The sequence below is a fragment of the Pygocentrus nattereri genome, chromosome 9, assembly GCF_015220715.1.
Source record: "Pygocentrus nattereri isolate fPygNat1 chromosome 9, fPygNat1.pri, whole genome shotgun sequence".
NCBI classification, from domain to species: Eukaryota; Metazoa; Chordata; class Actinopteri; order Characiformes; family Serrasalmidae; genus Pygocentrus; species Pygocentrus nattereri.
Genome location: NC_051219.1, coordinates 14376571 through 14401309, shown reverse-complemented (window position 1 = coordinate 14401309; position 24739 = coordinate 14376571). Strand labels below are relative to the sequence as shown.

Genomic DNA, 24739 nt, shown 5'->3' with positions numbered 1-24739 from the left:
GGTATGTAGGGGAGTGAGTGTGCGGTATGTAGGGGAGTGAGTGTGCGGGACGCAGCAGGTCAGTCGTATTTCCCGCGGTCCGTTTGGAAGCCCACGTGATCAACACGTCACCACGACGAGATCAGCATCTTGGACAGCGGCGCCTGTCAGAAAAAAGAGAAAGGAAGGAAAAACGGCAGAAAACATCCCCCGTTTGGATTAGAAGAGGAGGAGAAGGGCGACGATGAGCGCGAAGGAATAAAGACGAGCGGCTAAACGCGCCCTCGAACACCGCTGCTTCGCTCGGTGAGACGTCCATTTCGACGAAGGAAGGCGAGAGAGAGAGAGAGAGAGAGAGAGAGAGAGAGAGAGAGAGCAGATATTATTATTAGTGCAGTCATTACAGCTCGTCTCTGCTTTTCCCATCTGATCAGCCTGTGTGTGTGTTTGTGTGTGTGTGTGTGTGTGTGTGTGTGCGCGCGCGTGCGCGTGTGCATGTGTGTGTGTGCGCGCGCTCTCCACTCTCTCTCTCTCTCTCTCTCTCTGATGATCTGTTTTTTATTCTGATGTCTGCGGGCTCCATCTTTCTTTGAACGTTGCGGGGATCGCTCGGGGACGGTGATGGACACCGTCATCGTCGTCGTCGTCGCGGAGACGAGCTGCTGGGATGTTTTTCTCTCTCTCGTGAGCTCCGTCCACTAGCCTGCTCTCGCGCTGTGTGAAATGCCAGCTGGGCGCGCGCTGAGCTCGGTGGCTATCGGACGGGCCTGTGCGCGCGGGAGCCCGGGAGAGGAGGAGGAGGAGAGCAGCTCGGCGTGAGAGGAAGAACAGAGGAGGAGAGGAGGAGAGGGGGAGAGGAGGAGAGGGGGAGAAGAGGAGAGGAGGAGAGGAGGAGAGGGGGAGAGGAGGAGAGGAGGAGAGGGGGAGAGGAGGAGAGGAGGAGAGAGGGACTGCGATGCTGAACAATGAGAGCGGAGTGTGCGCGGCTGGGATCGAGCCTCAGCCATGGCGCTGGGGGGATGCTGCTCTGAGGCGTCCTGCGCGCGCGGGCTCGCGGAGAGCTGGAGGTGCTTTTGATCTCCCCTTCTAGGCTAAAAACAGAAAGACAGAGACCCGGGGCGATGCACGCGCCGACGCCTGTTTACAGCGCGAGCACCTAACAGGAGAAACAGAAAACGCTGCTGCTGCTGCTGGACGGACTAAAGTGGGGGGGTGGGTTTAAAAGAGGAGGCCGAGGCGGGGGGGTGGGGGGTGGTCGCTCATCTGCACTAACGCACGCACATACCGTCAGACAGAGCAGCGAACATTTACTGAAACCTGACTGGGATCAGGGCTCCGCGCGAGACGCAGGCTGACCGCTAGAACTGGATAGGCGAGCAAGAGGGAGAAACTCCACACTATCGCCACTAATAACACCATTAATAACCCAGAAATAATAGAGATATCAGGCCTGGAGGAGAGCACCGCCAACAATAACACCGCCAACAGGACAGCAGGCAGTATAATAACACCACAGAAACAGGCCTAAGAGAACAAGCCATCAACACTTATCACAGCAAACGCGGAGGCATCGCCGATATACAGCAATATTGATGATAGAACTACGTTATAATTAGTAATAATCAACAACAGCAGGTGTGTGATCAACAACAGGACAGCGACAGTAATAAACAGCAGCGGCGTCCTGTCCTTCGCTCCGCTCCTTCCTCGGTTCCCCTCCGCCCCCGCATGTAGAGAACCATGTTTAAGAACCGGCTCCGCATGTTCTTCGATGAACTCAAGGTGCTGCTGTTCATGCGATCCGGTTCCCGCCAGGCCGAGGCGCGAGCGCAGCCCATGAGGGGCGGCGTGGGGGTGGGTGTGGTAGGGGGGGGCTGCGGGTGTCCCGCCTTCATCCGCTGCGCCGCGCGGGACCACCACGACGACGCGGAGGAGTACTACGGGAGCGAGCCGCGGCCCAGGAGCCTCGCCTTCGAGGAGAAAGAGGCGCGGCTGCCCGCGGGGCCGGACACGGTGTCCCTCAGCAGCAGCACGGCCAGCGGAGCGCGCACGCCCCAGTGCAGGATCTGCTTCCAGGGGCCCGAGCAGGTGAGCACGCGCGGGGGAGACTGGAGGGGACGGGGGTGGTGGGGTTGTTATTGGAATGCCTTGGGTTGGAAATAATGGCCTGCTGCTTCGCGTTGTGAGTCAGACAGACAGTCCAGTCCAGTCCAGCGATTGTGGGCAGAATGTTGGGAGCTGGCCAAATGCCCTAAGTGTCCGAAAGTACCCAGACAACCCTTGTAATTGGGGAATTCAGCTACTTTAAGGAGAGGTGCACCTATTGCTGACTCAGGTGTTCACTTGTGCAATCACAGCTTCATAGAAAAGCAGTGCAAAAAAAAAAAAAACGGGACGCACCGTAGCCACACAGGTCACCATGGCCAGCGCTAAGCCATGGATAGAGGGGTATAAAGTCACCCAGCTTTGGGCTGTGGAGCAGTGGGACTGGGTTTTCGGGACTGATGGAGCTCCATCCGATACCTTTGGGATGAGCTGGAGCGATCCACAGCTCATCATCCAACATCAGTACCTGACCTCATTATGCTTTTATGGCTAAATGCAATCAGATCCTCACAGCAAAGTTCCAACATCTAATGTAGATTCTTTGCAGAAGAGCAGCAAAGCAGGATGTCATTATCCTTGATTTCAGAACCTGCTGGATGAGCAGTGTCTACAAACTTTTGGACATATAACGTATCTCAGTTCTACTGCTGCCCTCTCATTACTAGAGAGCAGTGGAGATTTCTAAAGATTTGCCTTTTGCACGATTCACCTTCACCCCATTCACCTAATGAAGGACTTCTGAAGCATATAATAAGCTGGACCAGGTGGGGTCAATTAGGCTAGGAGCTAGGAAGGAGGGTAGATCTCCGAGAGCAGCATTGGTGACCACCACCACTGTAGAGTCTGCTCTGGCCTTCGGATAACTTTGCAGACCCACCCTCTGGCATATCTGAGGGCATCTTTACAAACAGTGCCATTGTCTCTTCAGACATACTGATGAGTAGAGTAGATCTACAGACCCGTCTGAGGGCCATAGTAGTGCCTACAGACTTTTGGTCCAGCTCCAGGAAGGCTGTCCATTCATGAAGTGTTGGCCTATCTGACCACTTCCAAAACCCTGTCAGTTAACCTGTCCATCTCCATGTATGTCAGAATCTGTCATGTACAGTAGAGCTGAAATGATGTGAGGAGGAAAGAGCCTTTTCTGTTGCCTTGTTTTTTTGTTTACAACTTAAAGAATTTCTGAATGATGAATTTGTTAAGATGTAAACAGATCCATTCAGTGTGGTTTGATGTGAAATGCTTTGTTCTAGAGGAGGTTACCAAGGCTGAATTGTTCACAATGGTGGTGATAGAAACCAGACGTCTGCACAATTTAATGCTGCTAAAAGCTCCCTCTCATAGAGTTATTATAGTAATTGGTTCTAAATATGTTGCTTGATACCCGAGACATTGTTTTACGCTAAATTTGAGAAAGTTGAGAAACCTATTTAAGTGCATACGTTTACATGCAGGTTGTTGCTGAAGGTTTTACTTCTTGTATGTTGCTGTTGAAGAGCAGATGATCTCTTAAGCCAACAATGAAAAGCATTAAAAATGGCCTTGGTCACAGTTTTATCTCATTGACCTGTCATAAATCCCTCCAAAATTCACACGCTGTTAATGAGGCTTTTGAGCATAATGGGTTGGTCATTAAACATATATGCCTACTCATTAAGTCCAGGACACTAGATGTCAGGGGCAAGACAGTGTGGCCATATGACCATCTTTTTAGTTTTTTTGGGCAGGCTTTGTAATTCCTAATATACACTGGTATTGCCGATCACTGGTCAAAGAACCAAAGTTAAAAGAAACAGCATCTATAAAGAATCTATTGTATTCTTTGTATCCATAGCCTTGGTTTTCAGTCCTCCACTTGACCTCTCTATTCCCCACAATACGTATTATTATAGTTTCAAGATTGAACAATAAGAGTAAACAGGCAAATATATAATTTAAGTAAATGACAAATGGTACACATCTGTATCAAAATATTAGTTTTATTAATTTCAGATTATATTTATTTTATATGTGTGGCCACTGTTAGGATGCCATGAGTGTAGTGTTTGTCATGTAATCAAGCTAACATTGGCATGGTCACAAATTCTATGTCACTGGCATTCACAGTCAGGCCTGCGTTTCTCCAAAGTATCTTAGCACAAAGACAGTTCTTCTGTAGTAGAGCGAGCATCACACTGAACACTCTACCAGTTCAGGTGATCAAAAAACACAAAGATGCTGTGGGGAAACTGGGCTAATTAACAACAACTAGGGATGCATGATGACACTCACATAATATCAATGTCAGCAGAAATTTGTATAAAACTAATATATTGGCCTTGGACAGATAGATTGGACTGATATTTCAAACCAATATTTGATGTATTTGTTGTACCCCTAATGACTTCACATGCACTTACATGACTGCATTTAATTCATTTTACTGCGATTATAAACTCGTAATTGTTATATTTCTCCATAATGCTGTGTGTGTGTGTGTACTAATGTATATATGTGTATATATATATATGTGTGTATGTATGTGTATATATATATATATATATATATATATATATGCATACAATATGTACAATTTTCTCTCTAATTTAGTTGTGGCCAATTCCCACCCCCTAGCTAGGTCTCCTTGTATTACATAATTCTACCAAACTGGAAGGCCAGTGCTTGGACAGAGATGTCATTGGACAGCTCAACTCATATTGGAAAGTTAAACATTTGACAGTTGGACAGAGAACATTAACTGCTGATTCTGTTATGTTTGTGTATCCAACATTACGCTGAGTGATGCAGGGTGATGGGAGGGCCATCCCACCCAGAAAAAATGAGGCAGATTATACTGTCATGCACTCACAGCCGTGGATGGCTGTGGCATCAACATGGATCAAACTCTCAATCATCCAGTAGTAGAGACGGTTGCGTCACATTTGGGAGTAGCATTTTAAATCAGAAACATTAGGTAACGACTCTAAACAAACATGGCAAATCAGTTTGAATCACTTTGACAGAACTGAGTTGCGCTGTACAATTTCTCATTAGGTCAAACAGGAAATTGTAAAGCTTGTCCAGTGTAGCAAAATCTGCTAAGACTTTTGTGTTCAATTCAGGTCAATTCAGTTTTAGTCCAAAGGTCAACTATAGGTTGGATTCTAGTAAAAGTCTAGTAAAAAGTTTTTTCGTATGTCCCGTCAGATTTACTCCATTCATTTCCACTAAGAGAACTGACTGGATGGAATCAAGACTGTTGCATTCACATCTACTGAATGTGGGTTGCACAGATGCAGCAAAGGCTGCGAAGCTTAAGCCACTGCAGGTTAGCTATGGACCTCAGCTAATTTCAAAAGGTGTTGATGTTGTATCCACAATATTTTTGATTATTTTGTAGTTGTCATCTCAAAGCAAATGAAATTTGCACTTAAACCCTGTGATGTAACATTGACTTAGCCCTGCCGTAAACATGTGATGGACATCGTGTTGTCATGACAGATTATGTTCAGTAAGAAAACAGTTACCATGATTTTTAATTGTATGACATTTGTCATAACGCTTGCTGTCATAAAGACCAGTGGCAAACTGTGACTATTGGAGCTCAAAACTCTGTGAAAAACCCACCTCAACGATAATGTTAACTTCTGCTAGCGTCTCTAGGGGGTTCATTAACGTTAAGCTAATGTCGATTCACGTGAACATTTTCTGAGTTCGCTTCTTATTGGCTTCTTATTGGAATTTTCCGTTCCACTTTAAACAGTGCAGCAGATACATTCTTGTGCATTTAGGCACCAGAATGAAATTTTGGCAGGGTTAAAGATGGGATGCAAAATTTGAAAAAGGCCGTTCTAGTATTGGCCAATACTGACAGGGAGGTCAAAGTTTTACTACACTTCTGTAACCTAAAAATAACTCAGCCAGTTTGCATTATAGTCCATGTATTTACTGAAAAATAAGCCTTAATATGTAATAAGTTTGGGGTTTTAAAGGGTTAAACACAGATATTTGAAGTTTCTAAAAGACATTCCGTTTTAATTAAATCTTGTGACAGACATATTATCATATATTTTACCTTGTAGCAGTTTCACATTGACTCAGTAGAGGCATAGAGCTGCAATTGGTTGATTCCTCTGTCACTTTCTAACTATGCTGATGGTATTTGTTAGGACTCCTCTTCAGGGCTTGAAGTCCTCACCAATAGGAGACCTCGCCTTGCTATATCTACCTAGATACCATGGAGTAAAACAATTCCTGAATGGCCAATTTTCCACTTGTTGTTTGAAGAATTTAAGTCTTTTGTTTCCATCCAAAACTTTAGAATGAAACAAATATGGTACTGTAATAATTGCTAAATTTAATACAAGCATGATTCTACTGAATGAAATTGAACTGAAAATTACAGATATTAATTTTTTCGTTCTCTGAAGGCCTAGAAGGCTCTGAGGGTTCCCTCTGGACCAACTAGAATCTACACCAAAATCTGCTCTGACGGCATATGCCCTCTTCCATGACCTGTTTATGGCATGGTTATGTCAGTGTGATGTAGACAACAGTTAAATAGGCTATAGTAGAGACGCTTCTACAGTATTAGACAGAAAAAGAAATAAGAATACATAATAACTCCTTATCAATAAAACAACATTACAACAACACGGTCTGTTCAACCATCAGATGTCCTCGACTCTAAAGCTTTATATAGAAGGTCCTGGTTCTATAATCTCCATCTCTGATCACTGCTGCACTGTTATTGAATTATCCAGATAAGTCACAGGTACAAGCAACATCCCTCCTTTATGGACAATAATATCTACAAACATGGTTAACCAGTGAATGGGGAGGTGTGGAATATCAATCCTCATTAGCTGACTGTCAGATCTGTCAAGGCCCATAAAAGATAAGCAGAAGATCAGTAGCACTGATTCATTTTGATGTTCTGCATTAAATGGGATATCAGTGCTGGCTGAATTAGCCTTAAAGGTGTGCTATGCAAGATGTTGTGATAAACTGAGATTGGAGAGCTCATGAGAGGGAAGGCTTCTGTTTTGAAAGGGCTGCTAGTACAATGTGTTCCTTTCCTTTCTTTTCTTTTTCAGACTAGATGTTTTTAACCAGTTCTTCACTAGTAATCACAAGTATATTTTTAAACACTCAGAACATTCTCATCATATCTTCTGAAGATAAAGTTGTGTATATGATAGCCCTGTCAACCTCTCTTTAAACGAAATGGCCACTTTTGTTGATTTTTTTTGGCCGTGCGTGGATGGCGTAGGCCATTTTGCTCAGCCACAAGAGCTGTTTTCTCTGATATCTGGCAGTGGTTACTCACACAATTTGGAAAAACAAAATCTGACCTGCATGCTCGAATACAACCAAGGCGTGCAGGTAGAACAAGAACAACACAAAGAGCAAACATAACAGGAGAGGATGAATCAGCGCACTTGTAAACAACAGACTGTTTATCAGAATACGGCAAAAAAAAAAACGTAGGCTAACTGACGAGACTGCGTCACCCTTGGGAACAGGAGTAGAGGTCCTCTACTAGAGCTGTACAGTATACTAAACGAAATAGTATTATTGTGATTGCATCAAACGATGCAATGTACTAAACATGCATTGGTGAGTCAGTAGCACTTTGTTAAAGACTGGCCTGCATTATTTTGAGTAAAAATGTGCTTTTTTGATTACATGTAGGCGTGGCAATTATGTAATAATATGATTTTCTGAGCAGATTGTGGAAATCTTAAGTACTTACCACTGACTAACTGCATGTTTCATTTCAAAGGACAGCAAAATTAGACTTGTTTAATTGGATTTAGTGCAGCTGAGTAATTTATTACTGTAAAAAAATCATTCTAACTTATCAAACCTCAGAAAAATAAAAAATCATGATGCATGCTTTGTCTTAAAGTGTCATGATTAGGGCTGGCCTGACAGCATTTTGCAGATTTTGATACTGATTGAATACCTATCCTCAAATTTATCCCTAAACATATATGGTAATATTTGTACCATTTTCAGTTGTCTGTGTAACAGAACAGATACGCTTCGATTTTAATCACACCAGCTTTACATTCATTGAAACACAAATCTATTGCGTGTATATGAAGCATAAACTGGAATTGAATTACTTTCATTTGGAGATTGCATTTTGAAAGAGTGTAATTTTCAAATCATAAAAGCTGCAAGTTTTCCTCGCAGCCTACATTATTAACAACACTGTCCTATTTTGAGTAATTTAACCTATAAACTAAACCAACTGAACCAGCGATCAATGATTTTTTAGTTGCACTGTTTAGGTTTTTTTTAAACCTGAGAAAAATATCATTACTGACTCAAAAAACGTGATACAATATGCGCTGCTGTGAGGTGTTTGGTCAGAGTTTTCAGGCCATGTTAGACATTTTTACTTTTTAACATCACCTGCAGTTTTGAGTAAGTTCTCTTTGAATACTCTTTCACTGCACTCGCAATCATCAGACTCATCCGCTTGGGGAGGGGGCCAAAGCACAACTGACATTACAAAATGTTGTTCCACATGTTGCGTGCAATTACACGTTTCCGCCACTGAGGTCGCCAAATCCCCAAAACATACATAGTGTAGCTTTAGTATCTCCCATATTTGAATAATAATTGTTCTCTCTAAAGGCCTTCGCTGATGAAATTTATTTTAAGCTAAAATCTTTGCCGCATAGAAAAGATAAAACTAGATAAAACTACAACAAACGAATACTAGAATATTCACACTATTCAAGCCATTCGTTTGTCATACCATCCATAATAACATGAATAGGTGAATGATTTATATATGATTAATTAAAACACAGGAAGGTCAGGAAGCTTGAAGCATGCAGTAAAAACAGATAGGGATTGGTTAGAGGGCTTATTTACATATTGCAGCCTGTTGCAAGATCCAGTATCGAGACCAGTTTACAAACAATATATCATGCAGCTCGGTCCCCTACGCTTTGTCATAACAAAGAGTGTGATGGGATATTAACAGTTGTTTTTTATCATGGTACGATTTCATTGCGGGTTCCTTTCTTCCGAATGTTTTGTCTTTATGGGTCTAGGCAGAGATGAACACAAATAAATCTGTAGTTCCGCCTGAAAATCAATGGTGATTATCAAGGTTTAGGCATTCCACATTCTTATCACACCTCTAATTCCCTCGTGTTTAGTGCGTTTAACACAGTGTTGCATGGTTAACAGATCAATTCCATTAATGCCCACAGATTGCTTTCTCTCCTTTGTGCTTCTGAGATTTTGTATGGCACCCTACCATATGCTCTACACCCATTGGCCTTTTCTTTGGCTTGCGATCTCCATCAAAAGCTTGCATTGATTTTGCCATCCTTTGCCCCTCTAACTCCCCACCCCTGCATGTTTTCAGATCATGCATTTTTTCATGCGTTAGCATTTACATCAAGTGCAGTCAATGCATTTGTTGACATCTTTCTGAATGTAAGCACTAGAATGTGAAATGCATGCTGTGTTATGTAGCTCTGCTCCTGCTCGCTTCGTGTTAGAGTCAGCATAGTGTTTTATGATGACATGACTATGAAAGAGTGGGATCAATAAGCCTTTTTGGCTGCAGTTGTTTTCTCATTGTGCGCTGTATGCACACAAGGAGGCCTTTCATATGCACTGGTAGGCTGAAAGATGCGTTTAAAATCCTGAAGGAATGTTCTGGTAATTTCCACCTATTATCTTGTCTGACTTTGCAGCCATTTGAAGATTTTTGGTTTTATGTGTGCATGCTGACTGTTTTTTTTTTTTTTAAATAATTTGAATTTAATAATTTTTGATAATTTATTGTGTTATGCAGTATTCTGTAGCATAATACTATATCTCTCTGCATAATCAGTTTGACAGAATTCGCGACTTTAGACTGTTTTCGTGTTTTCACACAAATACATTGTACAGCCACAGAGAATCCCAACTGTTAACCAATTGTGACTGCTAGCCTAGACACTGATTTATAGGCTAATAAATACAACTAAGTCAACACAAGTGTTGTCATAAAGAAATAATAAAAGAAAAACAGCCAATCTGTTTTGATTCAGGACAAAATCAACATCAGAGAAACTGAGGTAAAGTATGTAGATAGTCAAGCTGATACCTTGCTAACATCAGCTATTATCATGTTGTCTTCCTCATCTGACAAGTCATTTCTGTCATTTGATTAATCCATTGTCTTCTTCATAAAGATATTTTGAAGACAGTTACTACTTTTATTGTGTATTTATTTTCCCATGTAATAAATTCAGCATATAAAACAGAAGTCTTTGGAGGTCCCCTCTCCAATAGTTCAGTGAATAAGTAAATAATAATAAAAATACATAAAAAATTGCAGGAAAAGTCAGATTAATCAATATTTTGCATTTGTCCTTTTAGCCACTTTGCATGACACTAGAAAATTGGTTATTATTTATTGTTTTAAAAATAAAATGATCTTCATTAATGTGCAATATCCTATTTTATCCACATTGAAATAATTTTGGTGTAAGTTTTTTATATAAGATTGAATTATAGGTGGGCAATATGACAAAATATTATATCACTTCAAGATGTTTTCACGACCAAAGCATGTATCGCAATATTTAGTTTTTCTGACAATCATTTGAAACATGTTAAAAATTGCCACATATAAAAAAATGCTATAATAATAATAATAATAATAAACCTACAATTACAATAATTTTACAAACTACACTAAATCCAGTTAAACAGGCCACAATCCACGATATGCACAGAAAAGCGTATTATGACATAATTTATCCTGTTTATAACTTAACACGATAATGATTCAATATTGTCATACTGCCCACCCCTAGACTGAATCAAGATTTCTCTTTTACTTTCATGGCAAACAGAGTCGTAATGCAAAAACAGAAAGAGTCCAACACACATGGAAGGGTAAATACTAACAAGCAATTTGAATAACAATAACAATGTCCTATGAGTCAAAAATAATATAAAACGTGAGGTGCCTTAGAAAAGATAACATTTCTTTCATATTGTTTCTTTCATTTAGTCTTCTGTATGTATTCAACAGCTATTTGTTCATCTAATATTTAGTCTAAGGCCCACCAAGGCCCCTTTCACTCAGAGGTCCCTGGATACTGGCCTCAGTGGCCCAATCAGGAATCCATCCCTGAAAATGTGAAATTTGCCTGCACGCAGCAAAAAATGTTTCCAAAGGGAAATGGATTGAAAGCATTGAACAGTATTGATCAATTCCTACTGCTGTTTAAACGCAGTCTGTGCAGAGACACTAGAGAAATCTCAGAAGCTTTCATGTATGTAGTTCATATATGAATGATATACCCATAAAGAGAAGCAGTGCAGTGTGTTCAATAAAACTACCTGCTGAGTGCTCTGAATTGGCTCAGAGGCAAAAACATCTATTTGTGTTTTGAATTTTCCTCTAGATGAAAGCTGCATTACAACTCATTTTTCACTAAATTATTCTTCTAATCTTTACTGTGGTTCATGATAGAGGATGAGACAACAGTGCCTCTCTATATTCACAGTGGTCACGATTCTTTGCAAATTGAACTGGATGCATGTCTGAACACTTGGACCACATTAAATAAGCACTCTGTGAATACCTTTACCAGTACAATGTGCCGAATGATTCTGTGCTGGAGGCGCAGCTTGTCTGTCTTCCTGCAGGTGTTTTAGAGGCCTGTATCGATTGCTTGCCTGACTGAAGTGCGGAGGCTAGGCTTGCTCACCTCTCATTAACCTGTATGTTCTTTGCTTGGCTTGGCCTCCTGCAAAAGGCCGCTGGCCTGCGGGTTATGGTCGTGCATCAACGGGGGTCGCCATGCTGCGAACGTACATTGATTTACCGCTCCCAGTGAATGCTTGCATGAGTAATGTCTCATTTACGTAAGTCCAGCTGCTCTGTCGACTCTGAGCCACGTCTTCTGGCTCGCCTGGTAGCTACTCCGAAAGGTCACAGAGTCCCCAAGAGGAGAGGAATGTAGGACGCTGCTTTAAATCAAAGAAAGCATACAAACTTCCTAAAACTATGATGCTGTCTTTTGTCTGAAGTACTACCAAATTTACGGGCAAATTAGCAGTTTTTTCCCCCAAGACATGCGTTGTTTACGAGGTCTGCTTCTGTAGATTTTGTCCTATATTAGCATTGTCCTACCTATATGCCTAATTCATCACACATGTGCCTCAAATCTTGTGAATTTGTAAAGTATTCTTGAACAGACTTGCTTAGAGTGTTTTCTGACACCTTAGGTCATAAAGTTGTCTATGAAAATGAACAAAATTATAGAGAAATTTCAGGCTTCAAGTTGGCTACTGCTGTTTTTAGCTATGCACTTTCAATTTTTAGGCATACTTTTGTCCATTTTTATAGATAGTGCGTCATTCAGTTCCAGAAACCATGTAAGAGTAAGTCTGTTTCAGAATGCTTAACAGTTCCGTATGGTTTGAGGAAAGTGTAAGACTTTGAGACTTTACTCAGTGCTAATTACTGAGGCTAAAGCTTGCCTGTTAGCTACATTAGCCTCATAACTCCATCAGAAAACCCAACAGGAAAACCTTTTGGCTGATGACTCCATCGCTGTAGAGGGAAATCATATGAACTCTTTCTTTAACATCTGTTAACTGATGCTTCAGAAGCTCAGCGCCAGCAGCGAACGCAGCTGGGTGTGAAGTTGTGAAGCTACTGGTTGATGCTCACATACCTGAGTCCTGCTGCTAAGTGTGCATAGCTGGGCTCACACTTGGCTGAGTCTGAACGGAACAGATGTGCTTTAGCCGCGGGCTAATGCAAGAAATCACAATCTTACACTTTAAAAGCCAGGCTGAAAGGCTTGACAGCACAACACTGTGGAAGTATATGCTGCATTAAAAGCTGACCTGAGACCAGTTTTGCCATTTCATTTGTAATATTTATGGTTGGGATGTGGCTTTAAATTAGTGTTTGCTCTAAAAATCTTTAAGCATTCTTTTACTCAACCAAGGCAGTAGCTTTTGAACATTTTACCACCTCTGACTGTTTAAGTACAAATACAAGTACAAATTAAAATGCACTGATATGGAATTTTGAGGCCGAAAACCAGTAACCCGTTGCCAAATGGCAGCATTTATTTATTTGGTTATTATTTGTTTACTACAATGTAAACATTTTTTCCCCTTTTCCTTTGGGAAACTGGAGGCTTTTTGAGTATGATGGTATGCTTTTTTCTGCCTTCCTGTTGCCTTCCTTTATTACTTGCCTTCCTGTTGCAGTCTTTACTTCTTTTTTCTCACTCACATCACATGGCGAGGCTAGACAATTGAAACCCTCTCGAAGTGTGTGTAAATAAATGTTCTTATGCAATAAGTTTAAGATCTTTTTCAACAATATCTGTAAGAGGTTTCAGATCTTTTCCATGAATGAAAACAGTTTAGATGTTATGGGTTTTATATAAAATGATGAGATATATTGTCGCCATGTGACAACAGCTAGTTTTGCGAGAAATGATGTGATCTCATAACACGAACATGTGGACAGAACATGAGGAATTTTGGGCTCAGTGTGGGTGGGAATGTAGACTTATTAGAATGTGAACTTTCTACACCAGTTCAACACCTTGTGAAGGTGGGACTTTAAGTAGGGGGCGATGGTGCACTCATCAATAATGTATGATGGACAACAAACCGGTCGGTAGCCCATGGATGTAACATAACGTGGCTGAAAAATCCCGCCTGAAAACTCCAATTAAGCATTAAGACACCTTACGTGCTGTAAAAATAAACATTACCTCTTGCAACGGGAACACAGTTCTGCTAGATAAAAAACATTTTTGCCAGCTAGCTTGTTTTGCTTGCATTATCAGTTGTAATTTATGTTAAAAGAGCAGGACTGGAGTTATTTGGAGGTGGGGTTTAGAGAGAGCATATGACTTGTTGGTGGCATATTTTGCTGTTCTTGTTACGAGATCATGTATGGCCCTGCAAGACTGCATACAACAATTGAACTGCAGTCTGAAATGCATTCGGTTGAGGTAATTGAACACACTGCTATTAGACACCCTCCGAATCTAATGTAACACACATGCAAATTTTGTTAAGTCTTTTATATCTGAATAATAAATATATGTCTTACAGTTCTATTCTCCCACTCTGTTGCCATATGGCAACAATATGTAAAGTACCTCCTGACACAGACAAAGAGGTACAACTTCTGTGTACATTACTTGTGCAATAGATAACACTAGTATTTGCAGGCTATAGCCCCCAGGTCCAGATTGTGACACCCCTGCTACATAATATAGTATATGTGACCAACAATGAGATGATGGCTAAAACACTAAAGATGCTAGCTAATGTTAGTGACCTCACATTCTGCTTCTGTTTTGCAGAGTATACCCCTTAACTGCGGTAAAGTCACTGTAATGTCCAACGTCCTCTGGTGGCTTTATTATATTTGCAGTATTGTAAATCTTGCTATATTTGTAATTGTACATTTGCTGAACAATAGTAACTAACTGCATAACTGCAAATTAAAGGCCAAAGAATGTTCATTCGAGTTTGTTAATCTGTGTAACACAGCAGATGTGATAAAAGGAGCTTTTAGCCCAATGAAATAACTCAGTTTGCTTTTGTGTTTGACCATGTCCTTTGTCCAACAGGGGGAGCTGTTGAGCCCATGTCGCTGCGACGGCTCAGTGCGCTGCACTCATCAGCCCTGCCTGATTCGCTGGATCAGCGAGAGAGGCTCTTGGAGCTGTGAACTCTGCTACTTCAAATACCAAGTGCTGGCTATCAGCACCAAAAACCCACTGCAAGTAAGTGAACAGTCTGGCTCAAGTTCAGGAAAAACAAGACCCACTTTTATTTCCCCTAGCTGCTGGTTCTGCTTAGGAAATCCATTTTGTGTGGTTTTCATTTGTAAAGGATGTTCTGCTATTTCCAGATAATGACATGCGTTTATGACTAATATTCAGGCATATTTCTTTGAGCTTTCTCGCTTTCTTATCATAAGCATTTATGCATCATGGATTTGCTGAGTCAAAGGCAGAGGGGAAGTGAGTAAGGGCTCATTTTTCTTTGGATTGGAAACAGGCCAGTGACTACCCACAAGTCCAGCAATTAGGACAACATGATTCATTATTAAGCATTAGGGTCACGCTCAACTTCCAGCATTAATACTATGAGCTGAATTTAACTTCTTATGTAGAAAGAGTCTGCCAGCACATGAATATAGCCTGCCATTATATTCAGTCATAATATTAAATAGTAATGATGATTGTAACCAAATGATGGTTTTAGCTGTAAAATATGGGTAGTTATACTTTTAATATGATGATATTTAGTCACATCCTACATTATAATACAACCGTCAAATTATATGTCAGGCTTTTTTAAAACTATGCATTGAAATATGACTTTTATCTGCAGGTATAGTTTGGCAAAATTTGAAATTTTTGCATTTTTCCCCAAAAAATATATATACTGACGGGTGACAAATGATAGGAATAAAACAATATAAGGAAGCTGCCACCACAAGCTTCCAGAACAACTTCAAAGTACCTTGGCATGGAGTCTACAACTGTAACTGCACTGTAGCCCTCTTCCAAAAGATATTCCCTTAAGATATTCCCTTAATGTTTTGATGTTGGTGTTGGGAAGCGCAGCCTATGTTGGTCCAAAGTCTTCCACAGATGTTTAGTTGGGTTGTGATTTGGTGATTGTGAGGACCATAGAATATGATTTACGTCCTTTTTATACTCATCAAACCAATCAGTGACCCCTCCTGTGGATTGGTATCCTGGAAGAGACCACTCCCAACATGCACTCCGCCACTTGTAGAGAATACAGCGAGGGTGACTCATCTGATCAGATCACTTGTTTCCACATCTCTGTAGACCATTGCTGATGCTTTTACACCACAGCCTTCAAATGTGCATTTGTGTTTATAATGAAGGGTTTATGCGCTGCAGCCCTACTATACTATCCCTCTCTAAGTAGTGGACGTTCTGCTCTCGCTGATCTCATGTTCTGCATTGACATTCTCAGTCACCTGAGGTACAGCTGCTCTTTTGGTTTCTCTTTACATATCGCACTAAAGCATGAAGATCACGGTCACTGAATGTGTGCTTTCCACTAAAATTTCTAGCCTTATTAACTAATGTCTTTCCTAAAGATCTAAAGGTAGATGTTAGTTTAGTCACTGTTCCAATTGACGCAGTAGTCAGTCAAGCAGTGTTGGTGATTGAAGCGCTTGCCATCTCTGCCTTCTTTTACAGTCCCCTAAGGTGTATATATTAAGCTGCTTGGTGTGAGGAACATGAGGGGTAACACTGAGATGCCCAACATGTTCTAGATATTAGCTGAGTAAGTGTGAGGTACAAACTCTGCAATGCTGTGTGGGTATTTGGGAAAAATGATGGTAGGTACCAAGACCGTCCCTTTCAGTGGTAGCGTTGGACTCCGCCAGGGTTGTGCCCTGTCTCCGCTCTTGTTTGTGATCTTCATGGACAGGGTGTTCTTTTGTTCTTTTGGCTGGATCACATGGATGCCTACAGCGCTCACTGGAATGGTTTGCAGCGGAGTGTGAAGCGGTTGTTATGCGGATCAGCACCTCGAAGTCTGAGTCCATGGTCTTAGCCCGGAAAAAGATGGAATGCCCACTCCAGGTAAGGGGAAAGGACTTGCCCAAGGTGGAGGAGTTTAAGTATCTCGGGGTCTTGTTCACGAGTGATGGGAAGATCGTGAGATCGGCCGCTGGCTGGAACAGGCAGCAGCAGTATTGCGGTCACTGTACTGGACTTGGTATAAGGGTATGAAATGGGTATAAGGTTCTTCATATTCAGCTGATAAAGGACATAATAATATATCTCATAATTATTTGGAGTAACAAGGTGGCAAGTACAAAGATACAATGTATTTCACACGTTTATGCAGGAAAGTAAATTGGAAACACCTCCAAGTACAAGTTGTATGGTGTAAAATGACAGCAAAAAGTACATTTGTGTATTTCATTTGTGTACAATGTTTTTCTGTTATATTTTTACCCAAAGGATTGCGCAGTACCTTAGAGTCTGTACCTCACACTTACCCAGCTGGGCTTGTAATTTATGTAGATTGCGCTTAAATTAAGCATTTAAGGGACTGTAAACTAACATTTTACAAATAACAATCTGTCATACAGTGTCAGAAACAGCAAACACAAGTCTGTTTTAGTTACTGAACTCCACATAGTTTGAGGCAAGTGTGTGATGATTTAAGCATACAGTCTGCACTATGCTGATTGGTAATGCTTCTTTTACATGTTACAGTGCTGCTTGATTATTTGCAAAAGCTCTTTAGGCTGGAAGAGGTTCTAAAACTATTTCTGACAAGTTTGGACTTCATCAGCTGACAGGAGAAAATGGAGATAATTTAACACTGTTTTACCCTTCCCTTAAGTGGCCATCCAACAAAAATGACTCAAACATTCCTAGAACATTCTGGGAGATCACAAAGAACTCCAGGATAGCTATTAAGGATCTGCAAGCTTCTCTTACACTGGCTAATGTCAGTGTTCATGACAATCAGGCAAACAAGGTGGTGGCAGTATCATTGTGTGGGGCTATTTTGCTGCTGTTGGACCAGGACAGCTTGTCATCATTTGATAGAACTATTAATCCTGATTGTGTCAAGAAATTCTTCAGCAGTGTGTCAGGGCAACCATCTGTGAACTGAAACTCAGCAGAAGGGGTGTCCTACAGAAAAACAACAGCCTTAAAAATCACCAGTTAGTCTACAAAGAATGGTTGAAGCAGAAGAAATCTCGCATTTTGGAATGGCTTATTCAAAGTACAGACCCAGATCCTCATACTTTTGCCATCTAATAAATTTAATATATGATTACTTAGTCAAATAAATAATTGATAAACTACATACTTTTTGTATTGTTTGTTTTGTTGGGTTCTCTTTATCTGTTGTTATAAGTTAAATGAAGCTCTGATCAAATTTTAGGTCAAATTTATGTAGAAATGCACAAAATGATAATGGGTTCACAGCACTGTAACTATACTAGCATTATAGGTCCAGTGCAAAACTAAAGAAACAAACCTCAAACACGTGTTTGTTCTCTGTGAAACATAACATGACACACTATGTCAGCCATTGGCCAAGTGAGGCTAAACCATATTGCACTGACACCTTGCCCCTCTGTGTGGCTCTCACATTTCAGTGGCAGGCCATCTCTCTGACTGTAATCGAGAAGGTCCAGATCGCGGCCATCATCCTGGGCTCACTCTTCCTCATCGCCAGCATCTCCTGGCTTGTGTGGTCCTCTCTAAGCCCCTCGGCCAAATGGCAGCGGCAGGACCTGCTCTTCCAAATCTGCTATGGCATGTATGGCTTCATGGACATCGTCTGCATAGGTAAAGTAGAGCCTCGTTAGATATAGTGTAGTTATGACTAAAAGGACGCTGACGTTACTAATGACCTTTACTGTCATTAGTGTGGTTGTTACCCATATATGTGTCCATTAGAACTTTTTTGTTGCAGCATGTGCTGTAAAACTAGAAGACATGATGACATCACACTATAAAAATGGATGAATCTTTACTGTTTACTGGCAGCAGACTGTGAATCAGCTACAGTTACATTCACAGTACTTTATGGGCAACTCTGCTGCTAGTAAATTACTGTAAGATATGTAATGAATTCAGGCATAGTAAACACAACCTTGCCAATTATTATTGTTTTTGCTCTTCTGTTTATTTATTGTATGGTTTTACTGTAAAGAACCTTTAGATACCTTCAGAATTCTCTTGCGCTTTGCATGGTGTACACTCTTACTGGTATATGCTTATTAAATCATATAGCAGAGTCAGAAAAGATGACAGAGTTCAGTGAATTCACTCACTACATATGATAGTGCCTTATATATATATATATATATATATATATATATATATATAAAATAAATATATAATAACTTCATATATTCAGCACTTTAAATACATGTCACATCTCAACTTTTTTGCAGCAAGATTAAAAAATAAAAGCAGAAAACAAAAGACTGGGAAACAATTCTTTGTTTTTACGAAGAAATCTTGCTTTCTTGTTTTCCCATGCCTCTGTCTCCAAAGTTCAGTCTTAGAAATTGGTTGCACTGTATCCCTCTCATGATCCAAGTAATCCTAAATACAAATTTAGACTCATCAGTCCATGTTCTAAAATCTTTACTCCACATCTCAGAATCCAGTTTTGGTGTTCTAGTGCAACGTTAGAGTAGTTTCTTTTTCTCATTAAGTGCTTCTTGTCAGCTACATAGCCTTGAGTTCTTCTCACAGTGGAAGGATGGACAGAAACGCCAGTGCATTTTTTTCAGATCTGAAGTGAGAGTGGAGCTTGATTTTCTCCTCCCTCTCAAAGATGAAAGCTTTAAGTACAGTTTTGGTGGTCCACCAGGTATTGCGTGGTTGTCAGTTGAGTTCCATTTTCTCTGTAACCTTTATCATTTTTTTCCTCAATTTTTCCAGGAGTGAAACCGTTTTCCCACTTGTTTTCCTTCGACTTTATCCTAATCTTATATGTAATATCCTCAGGAAGATGTACTGTAACGATTGTTGGTGCACATGAGGAAGACATTTGTAAGGCAGCTGAGGTGTCTTTGGGTAGTTTTTGTGTGAATGTTGAAGAGTAATACTTGGGAACAGTTTTTGTTGGGAAGCCATTCATTTTTAATAATGGAAGGACAGAAGAGTTAAAATGGTAACAGAGTGCACAAAAGTAAAGAGTGGTTTAAATTTTAAAAATGAAATAGAGCTAGATTTCACATGAGACCTAGTGTCTGATGCTTTTTCTGTTAAATACATTTCCTGTCTTTTTTCCTGACACTGAAAAAAGAAGAACTCGTACTTAATGGCCATTTTTGGCTATTTGCAAATTAAATCAAAGGATCGTCTCTGACTTTCGCCCAGTACTGTATGTACTGTGTATTTTGTGAATGTAGGTATTAGACAGTTTGGTCCATGTATCAGACTTACAGTCAGTGCACTGCAAAGTCCAACAAAAGTACAAGATTTATTTTACTTGTGAAGTATTACAAGCTATTAGGAGATTATGCTAAGCCTTCTATATAGAATCTTTCACATTTGTTTGAGTAATCCTGTTTAACACAAAATGAATTAATTCTGTAAGCTGATCTGTATTGTGCACTCACTGATTCTTATCATCGTTAATCCATACATATATGTTTCTTCTAGGCCTTATCATCCATGAGGGCTCATCAGTGTACAGGATCTTTAAGCGCTGGCAGGCCGTCAACCAACAGTGGAAAGTATTGAACTATGAAAAGGCCAAGGACCTGGGGGACCCCATTAGTTCCAGCAGTAAGGCTGGGGCCCGCGGTTCCCGTGGCAACACGCACGGTTTGGCCAGCGGCAGCAGCAGGGGGAGTGGCCAGCGGGTGCGGAGGCTCAGGACTATCCTCAACCACCACTGCGGCTACACCATCCTGCACATCCTAAGCCAGATCCGGCCCAGTGACGGACGCCTGGGCACGGCCACCAACCGCGAGGTGGTTATGCGGGTCACCACCGTATGAGGCCAGACCCAAGCGGGACTGCAGAGACAAACTAGCCACTTTGAGCTTAGAGGGATAGCCTTTGAGGGCCCAGCAGGAGCAAAAGACTTACCATTAATTCTCGCTTTTGTTTCTTGACAAATGACCCCTTGAAATGACTGAGGAAAATTTGAACACGCTAAAATGCATAAACACTGGAACTACATGGTTCTTGGGATGAAGGAACCGCAAAGAGAACTCCTCTTTCGCAATCTAGCACATGCATTTTTATTTCGTTCCCTCTCCGGTGTTGTTTTCTACCAGTATGGTTTTTACTATGTTTCATTTTCTAACGGAGTGTGGTTTAACGAACTGCTGTACTGCGTATGTTGACTTTAAAAAAAACAAAAAAAAATGAAAATCAAACAAACGAAAAAAACAAACAAAAAGGACTGTCGTCGTGGTGATGTTTACGGAAGAAAAACCAATGGTAACCAAACAGTTAATAAAGGCAGAACAACCAGGGAACAAAAGAATTCTTTACAGTATACCGATGAATACGTTTAACAAAAATAATAATGAAAATATTACGAAGGGTAGGGTGCAATAAGAGTAAAAAAGGGGTTATTCAGAGAGTTAAGTACATTCATATTTAAAGGAATCTGATCTTCTCCGCAATAAAGATACCTGTACATTTTACAGTGAACTTTGCATGAGGGTAAAGTTTTATGCCTCCTCGACACGTGGACATGATGAATCTGTTTTATTCAGAATGGTGCTTGTTTTAATAAACACTACTATTCATCAGGTGTTTTGTGAGATACGTGAAATGACAAATTGTTGATGGGGTGTCACAGTGAAAAAAAACTTTTTTCTGGTAATGTTTAGTAAAGTTTTTCCAGCCATAATGAAATATGTGGATTTGACAAGGTCAATTCAGCAAGGCTCATATCTTACTTGTAAACAAATGAGATGCTAAATTTATCCTTTTTTCAGGGAAAAATGTAATTCCGGCCAATATGTAACCGTTCACTAAACACTGATTGTGCCTGTATGGTTAAAACATACAGTCAACTGGAAATTGTGGGTTAAGAGTAGAAATCTATTTCTCTACTAATGTCTGTCAGTAATTGCTGTGATTTCGCTGTGCGCAAGGCTTTGAATTATTTTATCTTCTGAAATGAAGGAAAGTAGTGTATTATGGAGAGTTTACACCTGGGCCCGGAATCATGAAAGCTTTCCTTGAAAGCAGCTACACTGGCATAACCTTGCCATAAAAATGCCATAGCAGATGTCATATGCTGTCATGAATTGCCGTGACAGACTTCGTTTGTGTTAATGTAACCATGTCATGACATTGAACATTAGGACATCATGACAGTTAACTGCAATGGTGACATAACACTGCTTTACAAACTCAATTCCAGAAACGTTCCAGATCCAGTGATCAGTAAATTCAGTTTGACCTCTATTGAACTGAAAACAGTACAAGAAGACAATGTTTAATGTTTTACCTTATACATTTTTGTAAATATATGCTCACCACAAATATGACACCTGTAGCACGAGCCAGAAAATTTGGGACAGGAGCATGTTTACCACTGTGTTACATCAGCTTTCCTTTTAACACCACTTAAAAAAAGTTTGGGAACAGAAGACATGAACTGACCCAGTTTTTAATTTTTTTTTTTACAATTCTTCAGTTATACAATCTTCAGCTGTGTAACTGCATGAAGCCTTTGTTTAGCATATTTTGCACTTCATAATGCACCATGCTTACTACAGCCGACAGGCAGGCCAATCTGCCACCCGCACTCTCTGATCACACAGCCATGCTGTAAGTACAACGTGCAGAATGTGGTTTGGTGTTATGTTGAATTAAGCATGGACGTCCCTGAAAAAGACGGCATCTAAAAGGCACATATTGGTCCAAAACCGTGGGTACATATTTCAGTGTTAATGGTGCAAGTTACCCATGCAGTGGGCACTAATGCACCCCTATACCATAACAGACCTTGGCTTTTAAACTTTACACTGGTAAGGAACCAGATTGTCATTGTCTTATTTGGCCCAGAGAACACAACATCCTTTATTTCCATAAGCAGTTTCAAATCTGAAAGGTTGCCTGTCAAACCACAGTACCCGTTTTCACTATCAGTCCATTTCAGGTGGGCCTCAGTCCAGAAGTCTGCAGCGTATCTGGACGCTGTTGACATATGGCTTCTGCTGTGCAGTCTTACTTTGCATCAGTAAATGCAGTGATGGACAGTGTTTATTGACAGCGGTTTGTCAAAGCATTTCCAAGCCAATGCAATGATGTACACCATAGAGGCTTGCGGGTTGTTAAAGGGGTGCTGTCTGAGGGATCAAAGGTCACATGCGTTCACTTTTGATTTTCTTGCTCTGTACACCCAAATATTTTTCAAGGTTCCTTAAATCTTTTGACGATTTAATGCACTGAAGAGTGTCAAATACTTCCTTGCAGTATATGTTCTTGAACTGTTAAGATTTTTTTGCTGAAACATTTTTGAGAAGTGTTGAGCCTCAACCTGTATTACTCATACAGGAGGAGGTCTTTCCTGGATTTTTCCCTTTATACCTAAGAACGTTTGCATCAACTGTTTAAGATGTTTTTTGAACATTTCACAATGTTTCTAGTTTTAAATTGCTCCTGTCACAACTTTTTTTTGTAATGTGTTGCACGCATCGATTTAAGAATGAGCAAATATTTACAGAAAATAATGACATTGATTGATGAAGATAAAACATCAACTATCTTGTCTTTGTACTGTTTTTTAAAATACAGGTCAAAGTGGATTTACAATCACTGCTTTCTGTTTTCAGTCCAAATTCCCATACTGTCCCAACTTTTTGGGACTTAATTTGTATTACTGAACATAACTTATCACAACAACTCATGACAACATACAGCGTTTGCTACAACATTTCTGGTCTGTTTATGTCAGTGTTGTGCCTTGAAGCTCCTGTAGAAGGTTGAACCAAAGTGTTACCCAAAAAAACCTCATGAAGGCTCTGAAGGCAATGAAGATTCATGACGTTTTCTTAAACCACAGAACTGGTCCCATCTTTGTGCTCTTAAGTGTGTGTATTGTCTGTACTTACCTAAGAACAAATCCCAAATATGAATGTCAGAATCTTTCTGAAAACTGTAAGTGGGTTTTAAGAAGAAATTTCTTCTCAAGAATGGTTGGTGAATGAGGCCCAATGCTCTTCCAAAAATTCTGAAATGTCCTCTTAAAAAAGGCTTAATTATTTTACTTAAGAAAATGTTAACTATTTTCTCATGTGGGCTGTGGTCTGTTGGGCACATATCTTACTGATATCAGGCTACATTTTACAGCTTATTGCATCCATTTTGAGTTTAAGCTTTGTGTGGTGTTCATGTTTTTGTTACTTGGTGGTCTGGTGATCCCATTAATCAATACAGCCATAATAATTTATGTAAAAATGGCAAATGTTTAAAATATCACAAGTGGTCAGCGTAGGGTTCTCCTTTAGCAGCTGTAGCCAGTCAGTAGCCTGTCCATGTTGTCCACCCTCTCACACACACACACACACACACACACACACACACACACACACACACACACACACACACACACACAAACAGCAGGCCATGTAGGAGGAGAACAGAGTAAAGGGACACAGCACCTCCACACTTTTATTCCCCGCAGGTTCACCCCAACACGTGTAATATGAATGTGCGGGTGGTGTACAGTGTGAAGTCATTTAAAATGTGCTATTTTATATGTTCTTCACTGAAAATGAGCAAAGGCTGGGAAGTCTGAGGTTTAAATAATAAGAAATCGCATCATTTTTTTCTTTTAGTAAACATTGAAAATGGGTCCACAGACCCCAACACTACACAAGGTTTAAATAAACTTAACTGGTTATTCAGTTTCATCTGCTCTGGACAGCAAAATAGAGGTTAAACAAAATCAAACCAAATTTGAAAAAAAAATACAACACATAAATGTCAAAGAGGAACTAGCCAATAGCAAAAAACCTCCCTGTTACACTTTACCCAGCACATTCTGCATACATCTGCAAATTGTTCTATATAGAAATTGTTCTATTTAGAACTCATGGTTCTAAATAGAACCAGAGCCAGTTTAAGTGGAGCCTGGCCTCTTCCTA

General features: G+C 40.5%; 1 protein-coding gene across 1 annotated transcript; it reads left to right on the top strand.

The window, feature by feature from the left end:
• The first annotated feature begins 1216 nt into the window (after window positions 1–1216).
• On the top strand, window positions 1217–23360 carry march9 (membrane-associated ring finger (C3HC4) 9). Its single transcript, XM_017707906.2, has 4 exons — window positions 1217–2067; window positions 14709–14864; window positions 18257–18449; window positions 20283–23360. The coding sequence occupies exons 1-4, from the start codon at window positions 1720–1722 to the stop codon at window positions 20621–20623; spliced, it is 1038 nt and encodes a 345-aa protein (XP_017563395.1). The 5' UTR covers window positions 1217–1719; the 3' UTR covers window positions 20624–23360.
• The last annotated feature ends 1379 nt before the right edge of the window (window positions 23361–24739 follow it).